Genomic DNA, 22,159 nt, shown 5'->3' with positions numbered 1-22,159 from the left:
TTGATTTCTGATTTCATTCCATTGTGATCAGACAAACATACTTTGCATTATTTCTATCCTTTTCAATTTATTTGGATTTGTTTTATGACCTAGCATAGGATCTATCTCAGAGAATGTTCCATATGCTCTTGACAAGAATGTACATTCTGCTGCTGTTTAATGGAGATTCTATAAATATTTGTTAGGTCTAGTTGGTTTATAGCATTCTTCAAGTCTTGTATTTCCCTCCTGATCTATTTCTTAGTTGTTCTGTTCATAACTGAAAGTGGGGCACTGAGGACTCCAACTATTATTTTTGCATTGTCTATTTTTCTCTTCATTTCTGTCACTTTTGTCGTTATGTATTTTGGTACTCTTATTAATTGCATAGATGTTTATAATTGTGATATCTTCCTGATGGATTAGCCCTTTTTGTCCTTATTTGTCCCTAGTAACATTATTTGTTTTAAAGTCTACTTTGTCTACTCGTATAGTCATTACAGCTTTTTTTGGATGAAGTTTGCATGACATATGTTTTCCATCCTTTTACTTTCAATTTACTTGTATCTTTAAATGTAAATGGTGTCTTCTCTAGACAAAAGATAGCTGAATACTGTTTCTTTATCCACCCTGACAGTCTCTGCCTTTTGATTCAATTGGTTAATATATTTACATATAACATTATTATTACTGATATATTTGGATTTGTCTGGTATTTAACTTTTTATTTTCTGTATGTCTCATGCCTTTTTGGTTCTTCCATTCCTCCTATATTCCATTTTTGCATTAAGCAAATATTTTATACTGTAGCATTTAATTTCTTTGATGATTTTTCCACTATAAATTTTGAATTATTTCTTCAGAGGAAATAATTCAATAATTCCTAGGACTTATTTGTCATATACCTTATCAGAACACTTTCAGATTTATACTAACTTAATTCCAGTGAGATATAAAAATCTCAATCCCATATAGCTCTTTCTCCTATTTCTCCCTTTTAATCATATTATTGTTATAAATATTACAACTATAAATATTACAAACCTAACATTATTACAATTATTAATTTATATAATTTTATGTGTTTTAAATAAGGTGAGAGAAACAAAAGGAGAAAAAATTGTGTGTGTGTGTATATATATATATAGCTTATTCTATATTAATCTTATTATTTATCATTTCTGGTTTCTTTATTTATTCCTATAAATTTGTCTTACTATCAGGAGTTATTTCCTTAGCCCAGTGCAGCTTTCTTCTCACCCACCTCCTTTGTGCTGTTATTAGCAGATATATTACATTTCTATATGCTATAGGCCCTCATAGCATATGGTTTTGTACATAATATGCATATTGTTTTGTACAATTACTTTTTGAATCAGTTAAGATAAGAACACATTTATACTGTCTTTTATAATTGCGTGATTACCTTTACCACTGCTCTTGTTTTAAATGTGTATTTGAATTACCAGATGGTGTCACCTTCAGTCTGAATAATTTCCTTTAGTATTTCTAAGGCAGGTCTTCTAACAACAAATTCTCTGTTTTTGTTTATGTGGCAATGTCTTTATTTTGCTTTCATTTTTGAAAGGTAGCTTTGTTAGATGTAGAACTTTGGGGTGACAGTATTTTTTGTTGAACACTAAATATCTTATCCCACTGCCTCTGGCCTCCATTGTTTCACATGAGAAGTCAGTTGTTAATTTGTTTAGGGTTCTTCTGTAAGTGATGAGTCATTTTTCTCTTGTTACTTTCAAGATTTTCTCTTTGTCTTTGTCTTTCAGCGCTTTTACTTGACATGTCTGTTTGTGGAACTCTTTGTATAATCCTATGTAGAATTTGTTGCGCTTTCTGGACATGTAGATTAATGTTTTTCAATTAGATTGGGAAGTTTTCAGCCACTCTCTTTGACAATTTTTTCTACTCCTTTCTCTCTTTCCTTTCCTAGTGCTTTCATTTTGTGTATGTTGGTGTGCTTAATGGTATCCCACACTTCTTTACCACCTCTCCTGCAACCACGGTTGCACTCTGTTTGCTATCTCTGTTGTTTTGCCTTTTCCAGATTGTTGTATATTTGAAGTCATATGTAGCCTTTTCAGATGGTTCCATTCACTTAGCAATATGGATTTTAGGTTCCTCTATATCTTTTCGTGACTTGATAGTGCATTTCTTTTTAGTGTTGAATAATATTCCATTGTATGGTTATGCCACAGTTTATTCATTTGCCTGTTGAAGGACTTCTTGGTTGTTTCCAATTTTTGGCAACTATGAATAAAACTTCTATAAACATTCACATGCAGGTCCTTATGTGGACATTCACTTTAAGCTCATTTGGATAAACACGTGGATTGTGGTGGTTGAATTGTATTGTAGGACTGTGTTTTAGCTTTGTAAGAAATTGCCATACTGTTTTCCAAAGTGGCTGTATCATTTTGCATTCTCATCAGTAATGAATGAGAGTACCTGTTACTCCACCTCCTCCTTAGCATGTGGTGTTTTGAATTTTAGCCAATTGAATGGTGTGTAGTAATATCTTACTGATGTTTAATTTGCAATTATGGTATCTTACTGATGTTTAAATTGCAATCAGAAGTATTTACTGATGTTTAGTTATATATAGCTAAATATTGACATATAGCATATGTCAATGATGTTTGGCATCTTTTTATACTGTTTACCATCTGCATATCTTCTTTGGCGGGGTTTCTGTTTAAATATTTTGCCCATTAATTTTTTACCTTATTATGAGTTTTAACATTCTATGTATATTTTGTATACCAGTGCTTCAGCAGATACATACGTATTATGCAAATATTTTCTCCAGTCTGTGGCTTGTCTTTTCATTCTCTTAACAGTGTCTTTCACAGAGCAGAAGAGAACAGGAGGTGGCCTGAGCAAGGGACTGAGCCAAGTGCTTGTGGAGGGCTCAGGTTCTGGGCCGTAAGATGCGATTTCCCATTCGCCCACTCCGGATCTCTGAGGCCACTCCTGACGGCAATCTCCATGAGTTCTCCAAGTGCGAATAGGAAGGAAACCTGGATTCGGCCGCTGGGAGACACAGGTGGTTCTCAAAGGTGGCTGCGCGGCAAATGACTGACGCCTACTGGCGGCGTCACGATCTGCAAAAAAAGAGAAACGCGGAAATCCTCAACCAGCTGCCTTCCCGACTGCTAGTGCCACAAATGCCATCGGGGCGGCACGGCCACCGGTCCAGATCTCCAGTCCTGAGCACCTTGCGAAAGCCGCCCGCACTCACTCTGCGGGGTGCGGATAGTGCTCCCCACTCAGACTCCGGGGATCCCGCGGGCCGACAGATCTGCGCCGGGGCCCTGAGCCCCCTGAGCCTGTACCTTCGAGGCCAGTAATAGTCGGAGCTTGGAAACTGTGCACCCACTCGATTCCAGCTCTGCGCCACTTGGTGAATCCGGACCACAGGGTCCCAAACAGCCGCTGCCGACGCCAGGGGCGAAGGGCAGTGAGTTTCCTCTCGAGTTCCTCTCCCCGCGCCAAGTACTGCAACTCGCTGCGGAGACAGCAGAGGTCTGACCGCCCCGCTGAGGTCTCAGAAGAGCAAAGCAAGTTACTGGGACTGCCGAAGTCCCGCGTGTCCCCCGTTCCCGCGGGTGCCGGGCCTGGAGAGTGCTAAGCGCCCTGAGACTCGCGCTTTCCTAGCGCGTGAATCCCAACCGTCAACCTAACACTGCGCTCTTCGACTCTGTCCGATTCTGCAGACGTCCGAAACCTCGGAAGCCAAAACCGTGCTTGAACTCACTGCCCGCGCCTCATCTCTCCTCATGGGCAGTTTCCTGAGCAAACTGGAACTTTCGCCCTCGTCCCCAGCCCAGGTGCGCACCGACTTGCCCGAGAGGCCCACGAAACGCCGGCCACCTCAGCACCTTCACCAAGTTCATCGGGTTCAGTTCGTCCACCGCGCCCACCCTGCCCCACGGTATAGACCTGTGAGGAGGCGGCCAAACCTGGATCCTGCCAATCCAACCACGTGGCTGGCCAACGAGGCTTGGAGGCGCTTTCCCATGAAGAAGTCCCAGAATTCCCCCCTGGGGCCTCTCCCTTCAGACTGGTGGGAAAGTTACTTAAAGCGGACTATTTGGTCTCTTCGACATCCCAGGCCAATCTGGAGCCCAGTGACCATCAGGATCACTCCTCCTGACCAGAGAGTGCCCCCTTCCACTTCTCCTGAAGATGTAATTGCCCTTGCAGGACTCCCACCCTCTGAGGAGCTCGCAGATCCATGTTCAAAGGAGACAGTGTTGAGGGCCCTCAGAGAGTGCAGAAAAGGGAAAGGGAGGTTGGAAGAACCTAAGAGTCTGGACAGTAAGAGAAGGAGTCCAGAGACCAGACCATCGGCATTTAAGCCCCTGATGAAAAATGGAACCCTCACTTCTTTTGTGCCCAGGCCTGGGCCGCTGAAGAGAAGTCTCCACTCCTGGGGCTCAGATCACAGCTTGACTAAGAGGCCCAATTGCTCCTCCATGAGCTCCTTGGCCAGCATATACAGAGGTGGCACCCTCAGCTCCAAAAGGAATGCTATTTCCAGCTCTTACAGCTCTTCCAGAAATTTCTCAGACCCTTGGAAGAGAAGGATTCTCAGTGTATCATTCGAGACACCAGAGTGGCCAATAAAAAAGGAAAAAAGTTGTCATCGGCCTTACTCTCCAGTCCCACTGGTATCAGATTTTGAGTCCCTAGGAGCATCTGAAAGTTCTGGGCAGCAAAACCAGAAGATTCCACAGCTGCCGTCTAGCCCTGAGAACCTGGTGTCAGAGATCCCACCTCCCCAGCTTGGTTATGCAGTCTCTGATGAGAACTTGACTTTGGGGAAGAAAGCTGAGCTACAGGTAAGCAACAACGCAGGAGAAGATACAACTGAGGTCAACACAGACCCTTTCCCTGAGACTTGGCTTGCTATTCAGCCTTCTTTATCTCTTGCTCTGCCTTCTTCAGAAACAGATCTAACCCAGGGAACAAATCCTCAGTTGGAAAACTTTAGAAAAATGCAGAAGTCTCTAGGTCCACTGGCCTCTCCACAGTCCACGGGAGAGGCAACCAGTGTGGCCCATTCTCCTTTGAAGACACCCAGCCTACTGACCCCACCTGGGTGCTCACAGTCAGAGCTCCTTCCAGGCACCTCTCCAGACTCAAAGCCCACAGCTACTTTCATCCTGCTGACCCCCACCTCTCCCACATTACCAGTTACTGACACCACCTGGCCGCCTTCAACCTCTCAGGCTGACAGGTCTCCCATGCCCCCAGACCCACCTGCACCACCCACCATCCAAAGTACTTTGCTTGGAATGGTGAGTAGCCCAACATCCCATCTTTCTGCATCTGCACCTCCTGATGCAACTTCTGCTCACCTCATGTTAAAACCGATTTTGGGGCCCCTGCACAACAGCGAGATTGGAAGCTCCTCATATTCCAGAATTTCAGTCACAGCTGCAGCATCTTCAATCTCTTCCCTTTCCACAACTCAGGGTACCTTAACTCCTACCTTCAAGCCTATCTTTGGCAGCATAGATCCACTTAAAACTATGCCCATGATAGCTCCTTTCTCCTCCAAGCAGACCCCTCCTCCATTTACTCATGCTTCTACCCATCATTTCCATGGCCTGGTCAAGGCCACCTCTGTGGTCATGTCCACCACCCTAGCCAGCACATCTAAAGACTCTGTTTTTAAGCCACCTTTGGATTTTGGTGTAGTGAATGTCACCAGTGCCGTAGGCAACACTTATTCTGTCCCTTCCACTTGCGACACTTTCCTGCTTGGGACTGCTCAGGCCTTCAGGGCCGACATCACCCCAGCCACAGGATTCATTTTCCCACCACACCACCATCCTACAATTCCTACTGTGCATACAGTCACCATGTTTACCCAGGTCCTTTCCAGTGTTGTACAGATATCCCCTAGAAGCAGCACTGCTAATTTCAGGGGTATGGGCAGCCCTCTGCCTGCCTCTGCCCTAGTATCCACAAACTGGCTTGTATCAACCCCCAGCATCTCCAACTTGACTCCAGCAATCACAATTCCCTTGGGATCAAGCTCAAGGCCACCTTTCCCACTATCCCAAGGAGCTAATCCCCAGCCTGCATTTGGTGCCACAAATGGACAGAAACAAGGGCCTTCCCAGCCAGCCCTTATGCCAAGTGTCAGTAGTTCTTTTCTTTTTGGGAGCTCAGCAGTGGCATTGCCAACCCCCATGCCAACTCCAGCTCAGCCAGCCTTCATTAGTACCACACAGTCAGCCTTGGGGTGTTTGACACCCTCAGGCTCCACCTCTCAAACCCCTGCCAGCACCTGGTCAGGCATTGGCAGCATGCCAGCAGGTTTTCCCATTAGTCAAGCTAGTACAACTGGGTTTAGAATTGTAATTCAGACCCACCAAAGTGGGGCTTTTGGCTCAGTGTTTGGCAGCAGAGCCCCACAACCTTTCACTTTTGGGGGATTCGTGACCCCTATGGACTGTGATGAGTCTGGGATCAGAATGACTGGTCCAGACGTGAGCCCCACCTCTGGAGCTTTCAGCATTGGAGCATTGCCTAGTGGGACCACTAGCACCATGATCCCCTTTGGAAAAGGCTGGAGCCAGAACACTGAAGGCCTGCCCAGCCACCGCACAGCTTTTTCCTTGGGGAGAGGCAGCATTTCTGCAAGAAAGACTATGGCCCCCATTGCTCAAAACACCCCAGTCCCTGGACAAGCTAAGGCAGGCAGCAGTGTTGGCTTTGGGATGCCTTTTCCACCTGCTCAGGGCTCTGTTGGGAGAGGACCTTTTAGATCATCAGCCTCTTCATTTTCCATTGGCGCAAAATCAAAAACCCCAAAGAATCGGGAGAAAGGGCATTCCCGAAGGCATCATGCCTACAAGAAGTAGCCTGTGTTCCCTGTCACTTGCACCCTGATTTGGACCTCAGTATTGTTTTTGAAAAACCTCAGTGTCTTCCAATTTTCTAAAGTAAACATACTCCAGATCTAAAACTGGAGCTTTAGATGTTCACACTGTGTGTCCTAATCTACATCCTTGAAGAAAGTGAAGGACTAAACCATCTAGTGCTGATTGCAGATTGAGGCCAGGTGGAACCAAACACATTGGACTTGAACAGAACCTCGCCTTCCCCTTCCTGTCCACTCTTCTCTGTGTCAGGTGTGCAGTGTGCACAGCAGCAGGATCTATAATATCCAGACTTTCCAAATAAGTTGAATGTCTATCAATTAGAACATTTTTTCGTACATCCCACCATCCCTACTGCTGGTAAACACTAACATGTTCTCTGTTACTCACTATAGGTTGTCTTTTAGAGAGTGTCACTTAAATGGAATCAAACAGTATGTAACCTTTGGAGACTGGCTTCCTTCACTCAGCATAATGCCACTGAGATTTATCCAAGTTGTTACTTATATCAATATTTATTTCTTTTATTGCTGATTAAAAATCCATTTTTAATTGTGTTCAATTGTATGAGTATACCACAGTTCATTTATCCATTCACCTGTTGAAGAACATTTATTTCCATTTTTTCTCAAAAATAAATAAAGTCACCATAAACATTCATGTTCAGGTTTTTGTGTGAACATATGTTTTCATTTCTCTAGGAAAATTTCTGGGAGTGGTATTACTGGGTCATATAATAAGTGTATATTTAACCTTATGAGAAACTGTCAAACTATTGAGTTAATGACAATTCTATGAGGTAGGCACTGTTTCAGTCATTATTTTGCAGATGGGGACAGAACAATGAAGAAGCCAAGTAGCTTGCCTAAAGACACACAGTGAGAAAGTGACAGAGGCATGAATTGTGTCTAGGGTGTTGGCAAGGATGCAGAGAAAACATTGTACGTTGGTGGTAGAAATGTAAATTAGTACACCCATTATGGAAAATGGTATGAAAGTTCCTCCAAAAACTAAAAATAGAATGGCCATATAATGCCCCAATCTCACTTCTGGATATATATTCAAGGAAATTGAAGTCAATGTGTTGAAGGGATATCTGCACTCCCATGTTTATTGCAGCATTATTCACAACAGCCAAGATATGGCATCAACCTAAGTGTCCATCAATGACTGAATGGACAAAGAAAATGTGATATAGATACACAATGAAATATTATTCAGCCTTAACAAGAAGGGAATTCTGTCATTTGCAAAAATGTGTAAGATGAACCTGGAGGACATCATGCTAAGTGAAACAAGACAAGCACAGAAAGCAAATACCACATGATCTCACTTACTTGTGGAATCTAATGTAGTTGAACTCGTAGAACTAAAAAGTAGAATGTGGTTGCTGGGGTTGGGGGAGAGGAAGGGAATGAGCTGTTGGTCAAAGGGTACAAAGTTTCAGATAGGAGGAATAAGTTTTGAAATATATTGCACAGCAAAGTGACTATAAGTCAACAAAAATGAATTGCCTATTTCAAAATAAGAGGGTAAATTTCAAATGTTCCACCATAAAAAATGATAGGTAATTCAGCTCATTTGGGTATGAAAAAATAAAAGATAGGCAAGGGAATATATCCAGCATGTGATTTAATTTAATTAACTAGCTTGATTTAATCTTCCATACTGTACACATATATCAAAACATCAAAACATCACACTGTACCTCATAAATGTAGATAATTATGATTTGTCGATGAAAAATAATATTAAATTTTGTAAAAAGAATTGTTGCTAGGTAGTTTGGCTCCAAAGACTGTGCTCCTCACCCCTCACTATGGGACTTTCCTGGAGTGCAGGATAGTGGTAAAAGTATAATATAGTCCAAATCTAGGCTGACATGTAACTCACCTCACATAGGAAAGTTTCTCAACCACTCTATGACTTTTACCTAATTATGAAGACAATAATAGAGAATAGCTCATAGGAAAATTAAGCATGTTAAGCCCTTAGACTAGTACTTGTACACAGGGAGGAGACAATGCCTCTTAGCTGATAGTACATTCCACGGTCCTCTTTCTGGACACCCAACACCTGTGATGTCTTTAACTTTCCTCAGTGTAGAAAGTGTGATATAATTGTGGATGATTTTCAATCTACACCTGGAAGGCAGTCATTTTCCTAGTCAAGAGTTCATAATCTAGGAATGGTCCAATTGCTTCAGCTCTCTTTTCTGGATCAATAGCAGACACTAGCTAGTTAGTCTAAAGAATGTCAAAAATGTGTTTACAACGGTCAAATTAGTGATATATTAATCAATGGACATTGAAAACAGGTTATGATAAAAATATATGGTATACAAGATGCGGGCTAGCTACACCAGCCATAGTCCAACAAAATATAACACAAGCCACAAATGTGAGCCAGGTATATAATTTTAAATAGTCTAGAAGCCACATTAAAGAGTAAATAAATGGGTGATATGTATTATTTAATATACTCAAAATATTATTTTAACATTTAATTAATTTGAAAAAAATTATCGTTGAGTTTTTTTTACATAATATGTGCAAAATCTGTTATGTATTTCACATTTACATCACATCTCAATTAAGTCCAGCCACATTTCTTTCCTTCTCTTTTTTTGGTTAGAGACAGGGTCTCACTCTGTCATCCAGATTGGAGTGCAGTGGTGTGATCTTGGCTCACTGCAGCCTCGACCTCCCACGCTCAGGTGATCCTCCCACCTCAGCCTCCCAAGTAGCTGGGATTACAGGCATGCTCCACCATACACAACTAATTTTTTGTAGAAACGGGGTTTCACCATGTTGCCCAGGCTAAGTCCAGCCACATTTCATGTGCTCAATAGCCACTGTCGATAATGAGTACATGAATAGTGCAGGTCTAAATGTTTTAGAGATGCTTCTTATCCTGCATCAGCACAGCATAAGAATATGGCAAGACTTACAGCTTGCTCCCTTAAGGAGGGCACCCCAGGTTCAATCCTCAAAGATTCTGTGTTCAGCAATTATATTACAAGTCTTCTTATTGGCTGGTACCCTAGCATAAGGAAACAGAATAACTCCCCTTGAATGTTGTTGTGTTTACTTCAAGTGAAAGTTTCAAGCAAGATATGACTGGATTCTCTAAAAGAGAGAATGCTGGAATTTAATAAAATTAAAGGACTGGTTAAAGAATAGCTATAAATTGTTTGGTGCCTTTGTATGTGTGTCTATATGTCTACCTATCTGTGCGTTTGTGCGTGAGCATCTGCCTTTATGTGTTGATTTCCCCACCAGTAGTTTTAACTGACTTCCCCACCATTGCCCCGGAAATAGCCTGACTCTCTTTACTCATTTTCCAGGGACCTCAAGGTATAGTCTCTGCTCCACTCCTGGACTCTCATAGTTAGTACTGCACTTGCCCAACCACTGACAACAATGCATAAAAGGAAGCCAAAAAGGAAAGCATGTGGTTGGCCGGGCGCGGTGGCTCACGCCTGTAATCCCAGCACTGTGGGAGGCCAAGGCGGGCGGATCACGAGGTCAGGAGATCGAAACCATCCTGGCTAACACGGTGAAACCCCGTCTCTACTAAAAATACAAAAAATTAGCCGGGAGTGGTGGCGGGCGCCTGTAGTCCCAGGTACTCGGGAGGCTGAGGCAGGAGAATGACGTGAACCCAGGAGGAAGAGCTAGCAGTGAGCCGAGATCGCACCACTGCACTCCAGCCTGGGCGACAGAGTGAGACTCCGTCTCAAAAAGAAAAAAAAAGAAAAGCATGTGGTCTTCATGCAGTAGATGCAGCCAGCCACAGAAGAGACCTGTGCCCACTGGGGAGATCTTTCTTTGCCTCTGAAGTCCAGACCCATGGTTCAAACAGACACGTTTTCCTGAATATTGAATGAATTAGCACCTCAATTAAACAAGAAATATTTCTTAGTTTTCTGGAGCTCCTTTTAATTTCTACTTTTTTCTTTTGGAATTAATACATTAAAAGGAAACTTTCTTCTTATTTGGGAGAATGCTTTCAAAATCTATCAGAGCCAGTACCCCTATTAGGTCTATCATTCTTTCATACATTAGGGGTTATAAACAATCCTGCCTTCCTGGGAGGAGAGCAAGGCTCGGCGAAATAGTGTTTTGCATTGAGGGAGTGTTATCTGCAGGAGGCAGAGCTCAGGTACTTTTTCCAAACAGTGCTAGGAATTTCCTCCTGCTCCTACGGACCACTTCATGGCTCTACAACTTTGTTTAGGAAGTTGTCCTCTGGTCACTTTTGCCTTAGCTCCCTGAAGTATATTAGAACATACTTCCTTTTTCCTGCCTTCTTTCTTTCCTTTCTTCATTTCTGCTTTCACTTTTTTCAGTACTTTATTGAAGTATACTTTACACACAATAAAATGTAAAAAAAAGTATAGATAGAGCTCAATGAATTTTATATATGTATAATTTCATGTAATTATGAAATTACACCATCCAGATCAAGATTGAGAAAATTTCCAAATTGCGTTGTGTTACCTTATCAAGTCAATACTGCATCCTGTAAGCTAAGTACTATTCTGACTTCTACCACCAGATGTTAGTTTGCCTGTTCTTGAACTCGACAGAAGTGAAATCATAGAGTATATCCCATAGTGTGGCATTTTTGCACAACATTATGGTTTTGAGATGTATGTATGTCATTTTAAGGTTTATTTGGGTCGAGTGCGGTGGCTCATGCCTGTAATCCCAGCACATTTGGAGGCCGAGACGGAAGGATTGCTTGAGCTCAGGAGTTCAAGACCAGCCTGGGCAACACAGAGAAATCTCCTCTCTATAAAAAATACAAAAACTTAAAAAAAAAAAAATTAGCTGGGTGTGGTGGAGCGCGCCTGTAGCCCCAGCTACTCGGGAAGCTGAGGCGGGAGGATAGCTTGAGCCTGGGAAGCGGAGGCAGAGGTTGCAGTGAGCCTAGATGGCGTAGCTGCCCTCCAACCTGGGTGAAAGTGAGACCATGTCTCAATAATAATAATAATAATAAATAAAAACATTTATTTGTATTAAAAGAGTACTTGTATTGTCACAGAAATTCATTCTTACAGCTAAATAAGATTCCATTTTATAAATAAACCAGAATTTGTTGGTATGAGGAAATATGAGCTTATTGATTATCATCTTAGTGAAGAAAAGTAGAGTGTTTTCTCCACCTGCGAGCAGAATGGCGCAGCGGAAGCGTGCTGGGCCCATAACCCAGAGATCAATGGATCGAAGCCATCCTCTGTTACGGTGTTTTTCTTAATGATCACCGTTTCCCGGTACCATGATATAATTAAGAAAATCAGATTCTCAACGTCTCCTTACTTAACCTCTTAAAATTAGTTACTACTCCACCGCCCAACTTTTATAAAGGCGCTAATCGTTTTCTTTTCTCATCTGTTCTTGCAATACCTTCCCTTATCACTCATTTCAAAAGAGAGATGACAAATTTAATTTCCAACGGATTCGCGTTCTGTCTTCCAGTGAATAGAATACACACCTATCTTTGGTATGTTACGGTTTTATAATTTTCGTACACGCGAAGGAAAAGCATTTTTTACTTCTGCTCAATAACTATACAGTCGTCCTTTGGTATCTGTGAAAGGTTGGTTTCAGGACCTCCTGCGAATAGTAAAATCTACCAGTGCTCAAGTCCTTGATATAAAATGATCGAGTATTTGCTTATAACCTATGTACACCTTCCGGCATACTTTAAACCATTTCTAGATTATTTATCACACCTTATATCAGGGGTCCACAACCTCCCGGCCGCGGATCGGTACCGGTCCCGTCCGTGGAAAAATTGTCTTCTACTAAACCAGTCCCTAGTGCCAAAAAGGTTGGGGACCGCTGTCTTACATGATGCAAATGCTATGTAAATAGTTGTTATATTGCACTGTTTAGGGAATAACGACAAGAAAATTTCTGTACATGTTCGGTATAGTCGCAGGGTTTTTCAAGTATTTTAGATCAGCAGTAGGTTGAATCCGTTGCATGCAGAACCCACGGTTACGAAGGGCCAGCTGTTCTGCATTTTTACTTGGGTTAGACTCTCTTGCTCACTGTCACTCCTTTATACGCTTCCGCACATGATTTGTAAACTTTAGATAAAGTTAATGAGAAAGCTTTGTGAATTCTTCTCTAAAGCAATATATGTTAATCATGAAGACACCATTTTTATCCCCATATACATAAACTAGAGTCATTTGGACTTTATGGGGAAAACAGAAACAAATAAGTTAAATTTGAAATGCTAGGAGGGAAAATGGAATGCAGTAAAAATTTTTTTAAGTTTATGCTTCAGGATTCAATAGCAAAATCGGAGAGGGGAGTCTTGGTAAGATATTTGCAATTTGCGTTGTTGTTGTTGAGGAAATGGGGTATGTGGGACTACAGGAGCGCACTGCCACGCCAACCTAACTTTTTTTTTTTTTTTTTTTTTTGAGACGGAATTTAGCTCTTGTTGCCTAGGCTGGAGTGCAATGGCGCGATCTCGGCTCACTGCAACCTACGCCTCCCGGATTTAAGCAATTCTCCTGCCTCAGCCTCCCGAGTAGATGGGATTACAGGCATGTGCCACCACGCCTGGCTAATTTTGTATTTTTAGCAGAGACGGAGTTTCACCATGTTGGTCAGTCTAGTCTCCAACTCCTGACCTCAGGTGATCCGCCCATCTCGGCCTTCCAAAGTGCTGGGATGACAGGCGTGAGCTACCGCGCCAGGCCTATGTTTTGTACTTTCTGTAGAGACAGGGCTTCGCTATGTTGGTCTCGAACTCATGGACTCAAGCGATCCGCCCGCCTCGGTCTCTCAAAGTGCTGGCGATTGCAGGAATAAAACCCCCGCGCCCGGCCCTAAGAAAAAAATTTAAATTAAAGCCCTCTTTAGTGAGTCGTTACATATGGCAAAAACAAACAAACAAAAAAACAAAAAAAGTATATAAATTATTCTAAACAATGAGCACCCTAATTAATGGGAATTTACACACAAAAAAATGAATCGGACAAACGGAAATAAGATGATAAGGGGAAAATGTTTTGTTCCTTTAATCTTGCTGCTTTGAAGATGTTCTTATCTGGAGACCCCGTAGGCCTACAATCTTCAATTTATTTTTACCCACTGACTCCCAAAAGCATTTTGACTAAATGTCCAGTCATAGGAGATTAGTTTATACCTACAGTGCGTGTACACATTGGGATACTGTGAAACAGAGTGAATAGGGACGATATCTATTAACTTATACGGAGCAATTTCTAGAAGACATTAAGTGAAGAAAAAGCAAAATGCAAAGGAGTATTTATAGTACTATATTACTTTCTGAAGTGCAAGAAAAAAGGGAAAATAAGAAGGCAGACATGTAGAAGGAGGATAAATCAGGAAGCAATGAAGTCAGTTACCTAGAAGTGTAGTGGTTGCCGGACGCAGTGGCTCACACTTTTAATCCCAGCCCTTTGGGAGGCCGAGGCGGATCCCTGAGATCAGGAGTTTGAGACCAGTCTGAGAGAAAGGGCAAAATCCTGTCTCTACAAAAAAATACAAAAAATGAGCTATTCTGGAGAGGTGGGAGTGTGACTTGAGCCTCCGAGAGGTGGAGATTGCAGTGAACTGAGATCACGCCACTATATTCTAGCCTGGGCTCATACTCAAGTGAATACCAAACCATAGTATACAAAAAGAAAGAATCAGACCATGTTACTTTTAACTTGGGGCAGGACGAGAATTACAAACAAATCTTGGACTCTTTTTAATTGATTTTGTTTTCTGTTGTAATGTGGACAAAGCAATTTTGAAGCAATTTTAGGTGTATTATAGGATAGGGCACATTACTAAATGTGTTGATTTACTCGTTTGAGTAAATCATTTCAGCCACTATTCTAATTGCAGAAGAGGATTATACAAATAGGTGATGGTGGGAAGGCAAAAAAAAAAAAAAAAAAAAAAAAAAATCTCCTCAGGGGATACATTAGAATTGTAAACATCCGGCCCGGCGCGGCGGCTCACGCCGGTGCCAGTAATCCCAGCACTTTGGGAGGATGAGGCGGGCGAATCACCTGAGGTCGAGAGTTCAAGACCAGCCTCACCAACATTGAGAAACCCCATCTCTACTAAAAATACAAAATTAGCTGGGGGTAGTGGCACATGCCTGTAATCCCAGCTACTCGGGAGGCTGAGTCAGGAGAATCGCTTGAACCCAGAAGGTGGAGGTTGCGGTGAGCCGAGGTCGCACCATTGCACTCCAGCCTGGGCAACAAGAGAAAAACTCCGGTTCAAAAAAAAAAAAAAAAAAAAAGTAAATATCGTTGGGTACTCATAATTATTAAAATACGCGTATGTATGTGCATAGGCATGTATATGTGCACATGTACATATATGTGTGTGTATTTACATATTATGTATGTGTGAGTATACACGTGTTTCCTAGATATTGTTGATAAAATGTTCTAGAAGCAAAGGTGCCTTAGAAACAGTAAATACACTTAGACCCTGGATATTGGTCTCTAATACATTCTTCACTAAAAGAGCACCACTAAGAAACAGGAGACTTCAGGACTGGGACAGGGTAAATGCAGTAGAGCCTAGAACAACTTGTTATGCCAGAAATTAAGAAAGTTTAAGAAATATGGTGGAAGAATGTCACAAGGACAGAGTACTCAGCTTGAAGGGTCTGCCTCTGACAAAATCTGGGTTATATGGACTACCAAAGTTATTAAAGGCAATAATGGAATTGTAAACCACTGAAAAATAAGATTTTATAAGTCCATACTGATAATAAATACATAAATAGATGTTAAAGGGGGACTCTTTTTATTTATTTTATTTTATTTTATTTTTTTGAGACAGAGTCTCACTCTGCCACCCAGGCTGGAGTGCAGTGGCGCAATCTCGGCTCACTGCAACCTCCACCTCCCAGGTTCAAGCGATTCTCCTACATCAGCCTCCCGAGTAGCTGGGACAACAGGCGCCCGCCACCATACCCGGCTAATTTTTTTTTCTTGTATTTTTAGTAGAGATGGGGTTTCACCATATTGGCCAGGCTTGTCTTGAACTCCTGACCTTGAGATCTGCCAGCCTCGACCTCCCAAAGTGTTGAGATTACAGGCGTGAGCCACAGCGCCCGGCCAAGGGGGATTCTTGATTACAATAGAATGCCAAAGTAAAAACTGGTAAATGTGAAGAAAATTCCGGAGTTGAAAAAAAACACCATTTTGCAACCATCATAGTAAATATGGTTCAGGTAGGAATTATCAATAGATGCTAACTCTAGAGGAAAATTTTGATAGGGAGCAAGTTATTTGTATGATCTTTAAGCATCTCCCGCAGATTGCTTATTAGTTGCAAGGGGGAAACTATACACATACATCAACTTGACTGTGTGATTGGAATTAACCTCAGCAATGAGGGGCAATGAACATTGCATGTCTCCAGATTTAATAGTCCTGAGAACGACATGCCATGTACATTCTATTCTCTGGGATGCATAATGTGAACCCAATTATGAGGGTAGAAAATCACGCAAAGCCCAAATAAGAAATGTTCTATGTTTTAAAAATGTGAGCAGTTACCAGGTTCTTCAAAAAGTAAATATCATAAAATACAAAGAAAGATTGTGAAAATGTTCCAGGTTAAAGGAGACTAAAGGGATATAGAAAACACCCAATTCTAGACAGATTCCTGAAATGGAGGGGGTAAATACTATAAAGGATACTACTGGCCAATTGAAAAAAATGGAATACAGGTTAGAAAATTCACAAAAAATTATATTAATGTTAAATATACTGAATTGGTAACTATATTATGGTTATAGCACAAGAAAATATTCCTTTAGGAAATACTCACTTAAATATTTAAGGGCAAAAGAACATAATATATATAATTTACTCGTAAATGTTCTGGAAGACACACACACAAACATACACAGATATAAACACATACAGAGAGAGAGAATGAACGTTAATAGGTGAATCCTGATAAAAGGTATACGGGTGGTCTTTATACTCTTCTTATTCTTGATTTTTTTCCTTAAGTTTGAAATTATTTCTGGGTGAAAAGTTTAAAAAGGCTGAGCGCAATGGCTCACGCCTGTAATCCCAGCACTGTGGGAGGCCGAGGTCGGTGGATCACCCAAGGTCAGGAGTTCCAGACCAGTCTGGCCAAAAAGGCGAGACCCTCGCCTCTACTAAAAATGCAAAAATTAGCTGGGCGTGGTGGTGGGCGCCTGTAGTCCCAGCTATTCGGGAGGCTGAGGCAGAAGAATCGCTTGAACCAGGGAGGCAGAGGTTGCAGTGAGCTGAGATGGCGCCACTGCACTCCAGCCTGGTCGACAGAGTAAGATTCTGTCCAAAAAAATATATATATAAAAAACATTTTAGTAAAAATTTGAGGAAGTAAAAAGATTTAGTATAACGAACATTCAACTTCCCATCAACCAGCTTAAACAATTAACATTTTGTAATGTTGTTTTCTCTGTTGCTCTCCAACACCAACTAGTATTTTGAAGCAAATCCAAGACAGGAGATTCCAAAGCACTTTACTTGGACAATAAGCAAAGGTACAAATTACTCGTTCATATGTAAATAGAAAGGAAGGTGACACACAAACTTCTGTTAATTGTTCGGAGAAGGAGAGGTTATCAGTTTCTGACCAACGCCTTTGATTCTTTCGCTTTGCAACATGAGGCACTATATGAGTGGAGCAAGGGATCCATTGCACCATGCGGACATCTTGGCTAAGAGCCCTTCAGGTGCAGACAATGCCCGCAGCCCACGTGCCGGATGTAGTAAATTGTAATCTAAGAATGGAGAGTAATTCCACTCAGATCCGCAAGAATTCCTTTGAACCTCAGGAGGAAATAAAACTGATAAGATGGTCGAGAGAAATGAGAGGAAGCAAAAGGAGGAAAGCTGTAGATAATCTATATAACTTTTCTGAGAGCAACTCAGACCTGCGACAGAAACCTGGTTACCCTCTTAAAGAAAACGGTCGACGAAGGTGGGATTCGAACCCACGCATGCAGAGCACAATGGATTAGCAGTCCATCGCCTTAACCACTCGGCCACCTCGTCCTTCTGAAAACACTGTGTTTTTGGGATACTCTTTTAAGGCTTGCTTTTGACGAAGACTTGCAGTTTAATTATGGTGATATGTTGATATGTATTGTAATATCCTTCAAACTGTGGTCTCCTTAAAGAATTCTTACGCAAAGCAAGTTCTTTCCACCTTCATATGGAGAACCTTTTACAGTTTAATGATCCTGCCCAGCGCCCGTGTGTCCAGTCTTGAGTGTCATCGTTCCTCCGTATCCATTCTAGCTTTCCAACTACAGTGAATTTTTTTTTTCTCCCCAAGCTCCATGCTCTCCTTCTTCTCATTTTCCACCCGCAGCACTCTTTTAACTCTTCTCTTTGCCCTCACTTCACCTGCCTTAGTTCATTACTCATTCCTCAGATCTCATGTTAGGCCTTACAGCCCTTCTTACTGAAGGCTAAGCAGCTGAAAATTGAGGCGGCTGGGTGGGGTGGGGGGAATCCTTTTTCTACTGCCAATGTATTTCTTTTCTGTTTCTGCCACAGAATTTTATCCCAATATTATGTATTTTTATGCTTAAAGACGCTATCGTAACTGACAGCAACGGAAAATACTTATATAAATTGAAACCTCTAATTTTTTTTTATTTCCATTGACCATAAATCCCCAAGAGTTTCACCGTTTTTCTTCTGGTTTGAATTACCTTTACATTCAATGGTGGCACACAATAACAAACACAAATCAACAATTTTGTTAAGTAATTTAGTATATATGAAAAGTAGAGTTGCATTGGAAATGCATCTTTTAGTGAAATGGCTGTTAATATTTTTTTCTCCATCAATTCATTGTCCGCGGATAAATACTTCTTATAGCCGGAATAAGAAAGGTTCAGTGGAATTAACAACAAAAAGATCAGTAGATTGTGGTTTTGAATAAGTCCGAGCCTTCCAAAAGGTGTTTTTATGATTATTTAAGGTGCATTATTTAAAGTGGAATCTTCAACACATTCTCATTACGTTTATCTAAATTTAATAAATAAATGGTAGCAATAAATAAAAGTGATGGCGAGCAGGAGATTTGGGAGGACTTAAAATATATAACTTTACGGATATCCATATTTGTATTTGTATTCATATTTGATAAAAGTCCAAGAATTTTCCTACGAGTCTCAATAATTGTAAAAAAAATGAAAACACTAACTTTCCATGGCCCAATATGTACGTTCCGTTTTGTTAAAAATGGAATGTTATTAGTCGGAAGTAAATGAGGAATTTGTCAGTTCCTTCATAAAATCGTGTAAAATACGCAATTGAGACACACATCTCTGTGTCTTGTTTACAGAAGACTTTGGAGACACCAGCATTTCCAGTTGTTCTGTCACGGTAAGATATTATCTAAAAGGCGAGAATGATTTGCAGGGGAAGATGGAAGTAGGGAGCATTCACATCCCATAGGGAGCTAGTGCGCGGTAGGGGAGACACATTTGGGGAAATGTTTCTTTGTAGCCTCTAGGATCTCGTGGTCTCCGGCCCAGCAACCCTGTCGCTAAGCTTCTCGGCTGCACCGGGCGCTGGCTTCTCTGACATTCCTTAGCGCAAGAGCTTTTTCCTGTTCACATTCCCTGCCTTCTCTCCTCGCTCACAGCTTTCTTCTTTCGTCCCCGCCTCTCTCCAAAACCAAACCGCCCCAGCAATTTCCGGGTGACTGAACTTCTACAATCTAAGAGGGTCCGAGCTCTGAAACCCCTTCTTCAGGAGCTGGTCCATGCCCAGACGGAAATGCCAAGAAAGCTGAGTTGCTGAGCGCCCATCAATGAGCTCAGGGAACCCTCACTAGGAAACGCTGCGGGATGTTGGTGGTTGGGGAGATTGGCGGAGAGAGGGCGTAGAGTAAACTCCGTTATCCTGGGATAGGGAGTCTTTTCAGCTCATTTCCCCCTCTTCTCTGTCCAAGTAAAACTTGCTTGTGCAAACTCGAAGCAGCATCAATCTCTATTGACTATTGACTATCGCCAGTTGTATCTTTCCCGTCACCTGTTCTATCTGCCCAGCCCTCACAAGTTCAGCTTCTATCCCCTTGTGGTCTTGTCTGAGTACAGTTTTCTCTCGGCTTCGGCGACTGTCAGCTCTCCCAGACCCATTTAGTGGGTAAGTCCTTTCCTCAGTTTCCATCCCAGCTTTTCTCTGTTCGTGACTATCACCAAATTTCCTTTCTCTCTTCTCAGTAGCCTCCTATCTATTGTCTCCTCACTTGTTTGCAGATCTTTTCTGGAGACTTTGATTTCCAGTTCCAGCAGGACCCGAGCGACTGCCTTGTGCATTTCCTTTTGAGGTTTCTCTCTTTTTTCTCCAAAGAACAAATTGTGCGCAGCAAAAATAAAGTTATTATTTGGTTGGCAGCTAAAGATACTCCGCTCAAGAGATGTGACGTGGAAATACCAAGAATAAAATTTGGTCGAGTGATTTGTATGAGCAACAGTATAGATTGTGGAGAGAAGATGGGGATTTGACTGCAGAGGACTAAAACCAAGGTTCCACCGAGATTTGAACTCGGATTACTGGATTCAGAGTCCAGAGTGCTAACCATTACACCATGGAACCTGCGGATGAATTAATATTTCCTGAAGTCATAGGTGACCTATTTCTCCACCTTAGGTTCCTTCCCTCCGCCCCATGGTTTGGGTGATGGGTGCATTCTGCTTTTCCTCTTGGAGGATTAAGTCAAGAAGACGCTTACCTGCCACATGCCTACATTCAACACCTTTTACACCACAGTCTTAATGGAAAACGTTGACTTCCAAATGTCAGGAGTCCTCTCATCCTAAACCACTCCTTTCAAGTGGTTTAGGAGCTTGGCGCCCCGGGCCTCGGCCTCTATTTCATCAATGGAAGACAAGTGAGATTGTTAAACAAGACTGTGTGCCAGGTGTCAGGCACACAGTATGCCAGGTTACTGTGTGCCTGTTTTTGTGACAAGTGTTTTCTATTGTTACCTTACCTGTGAGGCTCACAACCACTCTGTGAGATGGGACCCATAGTCTCTATTTTACAGGTGAGAAATTTGAGTCAGATACCTGAGATGCTTTACTCCTTTTCGTTATAGATCTAATTATTTTCTCAAAAATCGTTGTTACCAGGGTAACATGTAGCGTTTTTAAGGACACGTTATGGAAAGATTTTACCGAAGTCACAGGGGAGCCACTTTGCTGTTTACAGAAAGCTGAAATAAATGCACTTGAACTACTGGGTTAGAGGAAGATCCCAGCAACCCTAGGATAGCAACTCAGGGAAAGAAGGGGAAGGGTAGACAAAGATCCCTCTGGAGTTTCCCAGGACAGTGCATAGCTCCCCTGGTCCTTCCACTGCCCTTCAGCAATGAGAAATATGTGCAGGGTAAACTTCCAAACGGACACAAAGAAAACTCCCTGCTTCTCCCTCGCATATCCCTTTGTGACACACACAGAAGCCCATGTGAAAACACAAACACAGACACACACATACACACACACACACACATACACACACAGAATCGGTTTCTGTGAACAAAACAAAACAAAAAGTCTGTGTTCCTTGTTTAAAGAGATAGCTTCCTCACAGGACAATGTTGTCTGTCAGTTAAATTTGAAAGGGTTTTCAGAGACACATATCCACAACCTTCTAAAGATTTATTCTCTTTATCTTGTGTCTCGACAATTTGAGAAAGAAGGTAGGTTTCAGGACTAATTTGGAAGGAAAATCTGAAATCAAATAAGCTTTATTTTTTTAAAAAAAATGCCAGTTATTTTTCCACTCCTTGAACTCTTCCCCGCCCCCCCCCCCTTTCGTTAAGCAGGCTCCCAGTCTTGGAGGTCTCTGCTCTGAACAGCTTTCTGTCCCCAATCCTTATTCCTGGAGGAAACAGAAAGAACATTTAAAAAAAAAAAGAAGAAGAAGAAGAAGATTATTACCTGGGGAGATGTAGATTTTCAGATGATTCGGAAACGAACTTAGGTTCTAGGTTCGTTAAGAAATGGGGACGGTGAATTTGAATCATCTAAGAGCACGAAAACCAAATTTCTCGAGAGGGGAAAAAAGCCAATAGCCCATTGGGGGATCGAAACCGCGACCTTGGTGTTATTACCACCACGCTCTAACTAACTGAGCTAACCAGCCGACTGCAAACCCGTGCTTTTGTTATTCATCTCACCCGCATCCCCGCCCCTTCTCCTCGAAAGTATTAAATTCTTCAACGTAATTCCTGTTTGTCTTA

At 41.9% G+C, this 22,159-nt stretch overlaps 1 protein-coding gene and 2 non-coding genes across 3 annotated transcripts; 1 reads left to right on the top strand and 2 right to left on the bottom strand.

Moving 5' to 3' along the window:
* The first annotated feature begins 3,650 nt into the window (after positions 1 to 3,650).
* On the top strand, positions 3,651 to 7,553 carry POM121L2 (POM121 transmembrane nucleoporin like 2). Its single transcript, XM_004043449.5, has one exon. It carries the CDS (start codon positions 3,771 to 3,773, stop codon positions 6,867 to 6,869), a length of 3,099 nt encoding a protein of 1,032 aa, XP_004043497.4. The 5' UTR covers positions 3,651 to 3,770; the 3' UTR covers positions 6,870 to 7,553.
* A 10,314-nt stretch (positions 7,554 to 17,867) lies between these two features.
* On the bottom strand, positions 17,868 to 17,949 carry TRNAS-GCU (transfer RNA serine (anticodon GCU)). Its single transcript has one exon. It is a non-coding gene; the product is annotated as a tRNA-Ser (tRNA).
* Positions 17,950 to 20,439: 2,490 nt separating this feature from the next.
* TRNAQ-CUG (transfer RNA glutamine (anticodon CUG)) lies at positions 20,440 to 20,511 on the bottom strand. The gene has a single exon. It is a non-coding gene; the product is annotated as a tRNA-Gln (tRNA).
* Between the last annotated feature and the right edge of the window lie 1,648 nt (positions 20,512 to 22,159).

The sequence above is a fragment of the Gorilla gorilla genome, chromosome 5 (genome assembly GCF_029281585.2).
Source record: "Gorilla gorilla gorilla isolate KB3781 chromosome 5, NHGRI_mGorGor1-v2.1_pri, whole genome shotgun sequence".
Lineage (NCBI taxonomy): Eukaryota > Metazoa > Chordata > Mammalia > Primates > Hominidae > Gorilla > Gorilla gorilla.
The sequence above is the reverse complement of the archived record's forward strand: the minus strand, read 5'-3'. Positions and strand labels throughout refer to the sequence as shown.

Excerpts from the sequence above, each read along its gene's own strand:
- POM121L2 (XM_004043449.5), top strand. The coding sequence starts at position 3,771 with ATGGGCAGTTTCCTGAGCAAACTGGAACTTTCGCCCTCGTCCCCAGCC.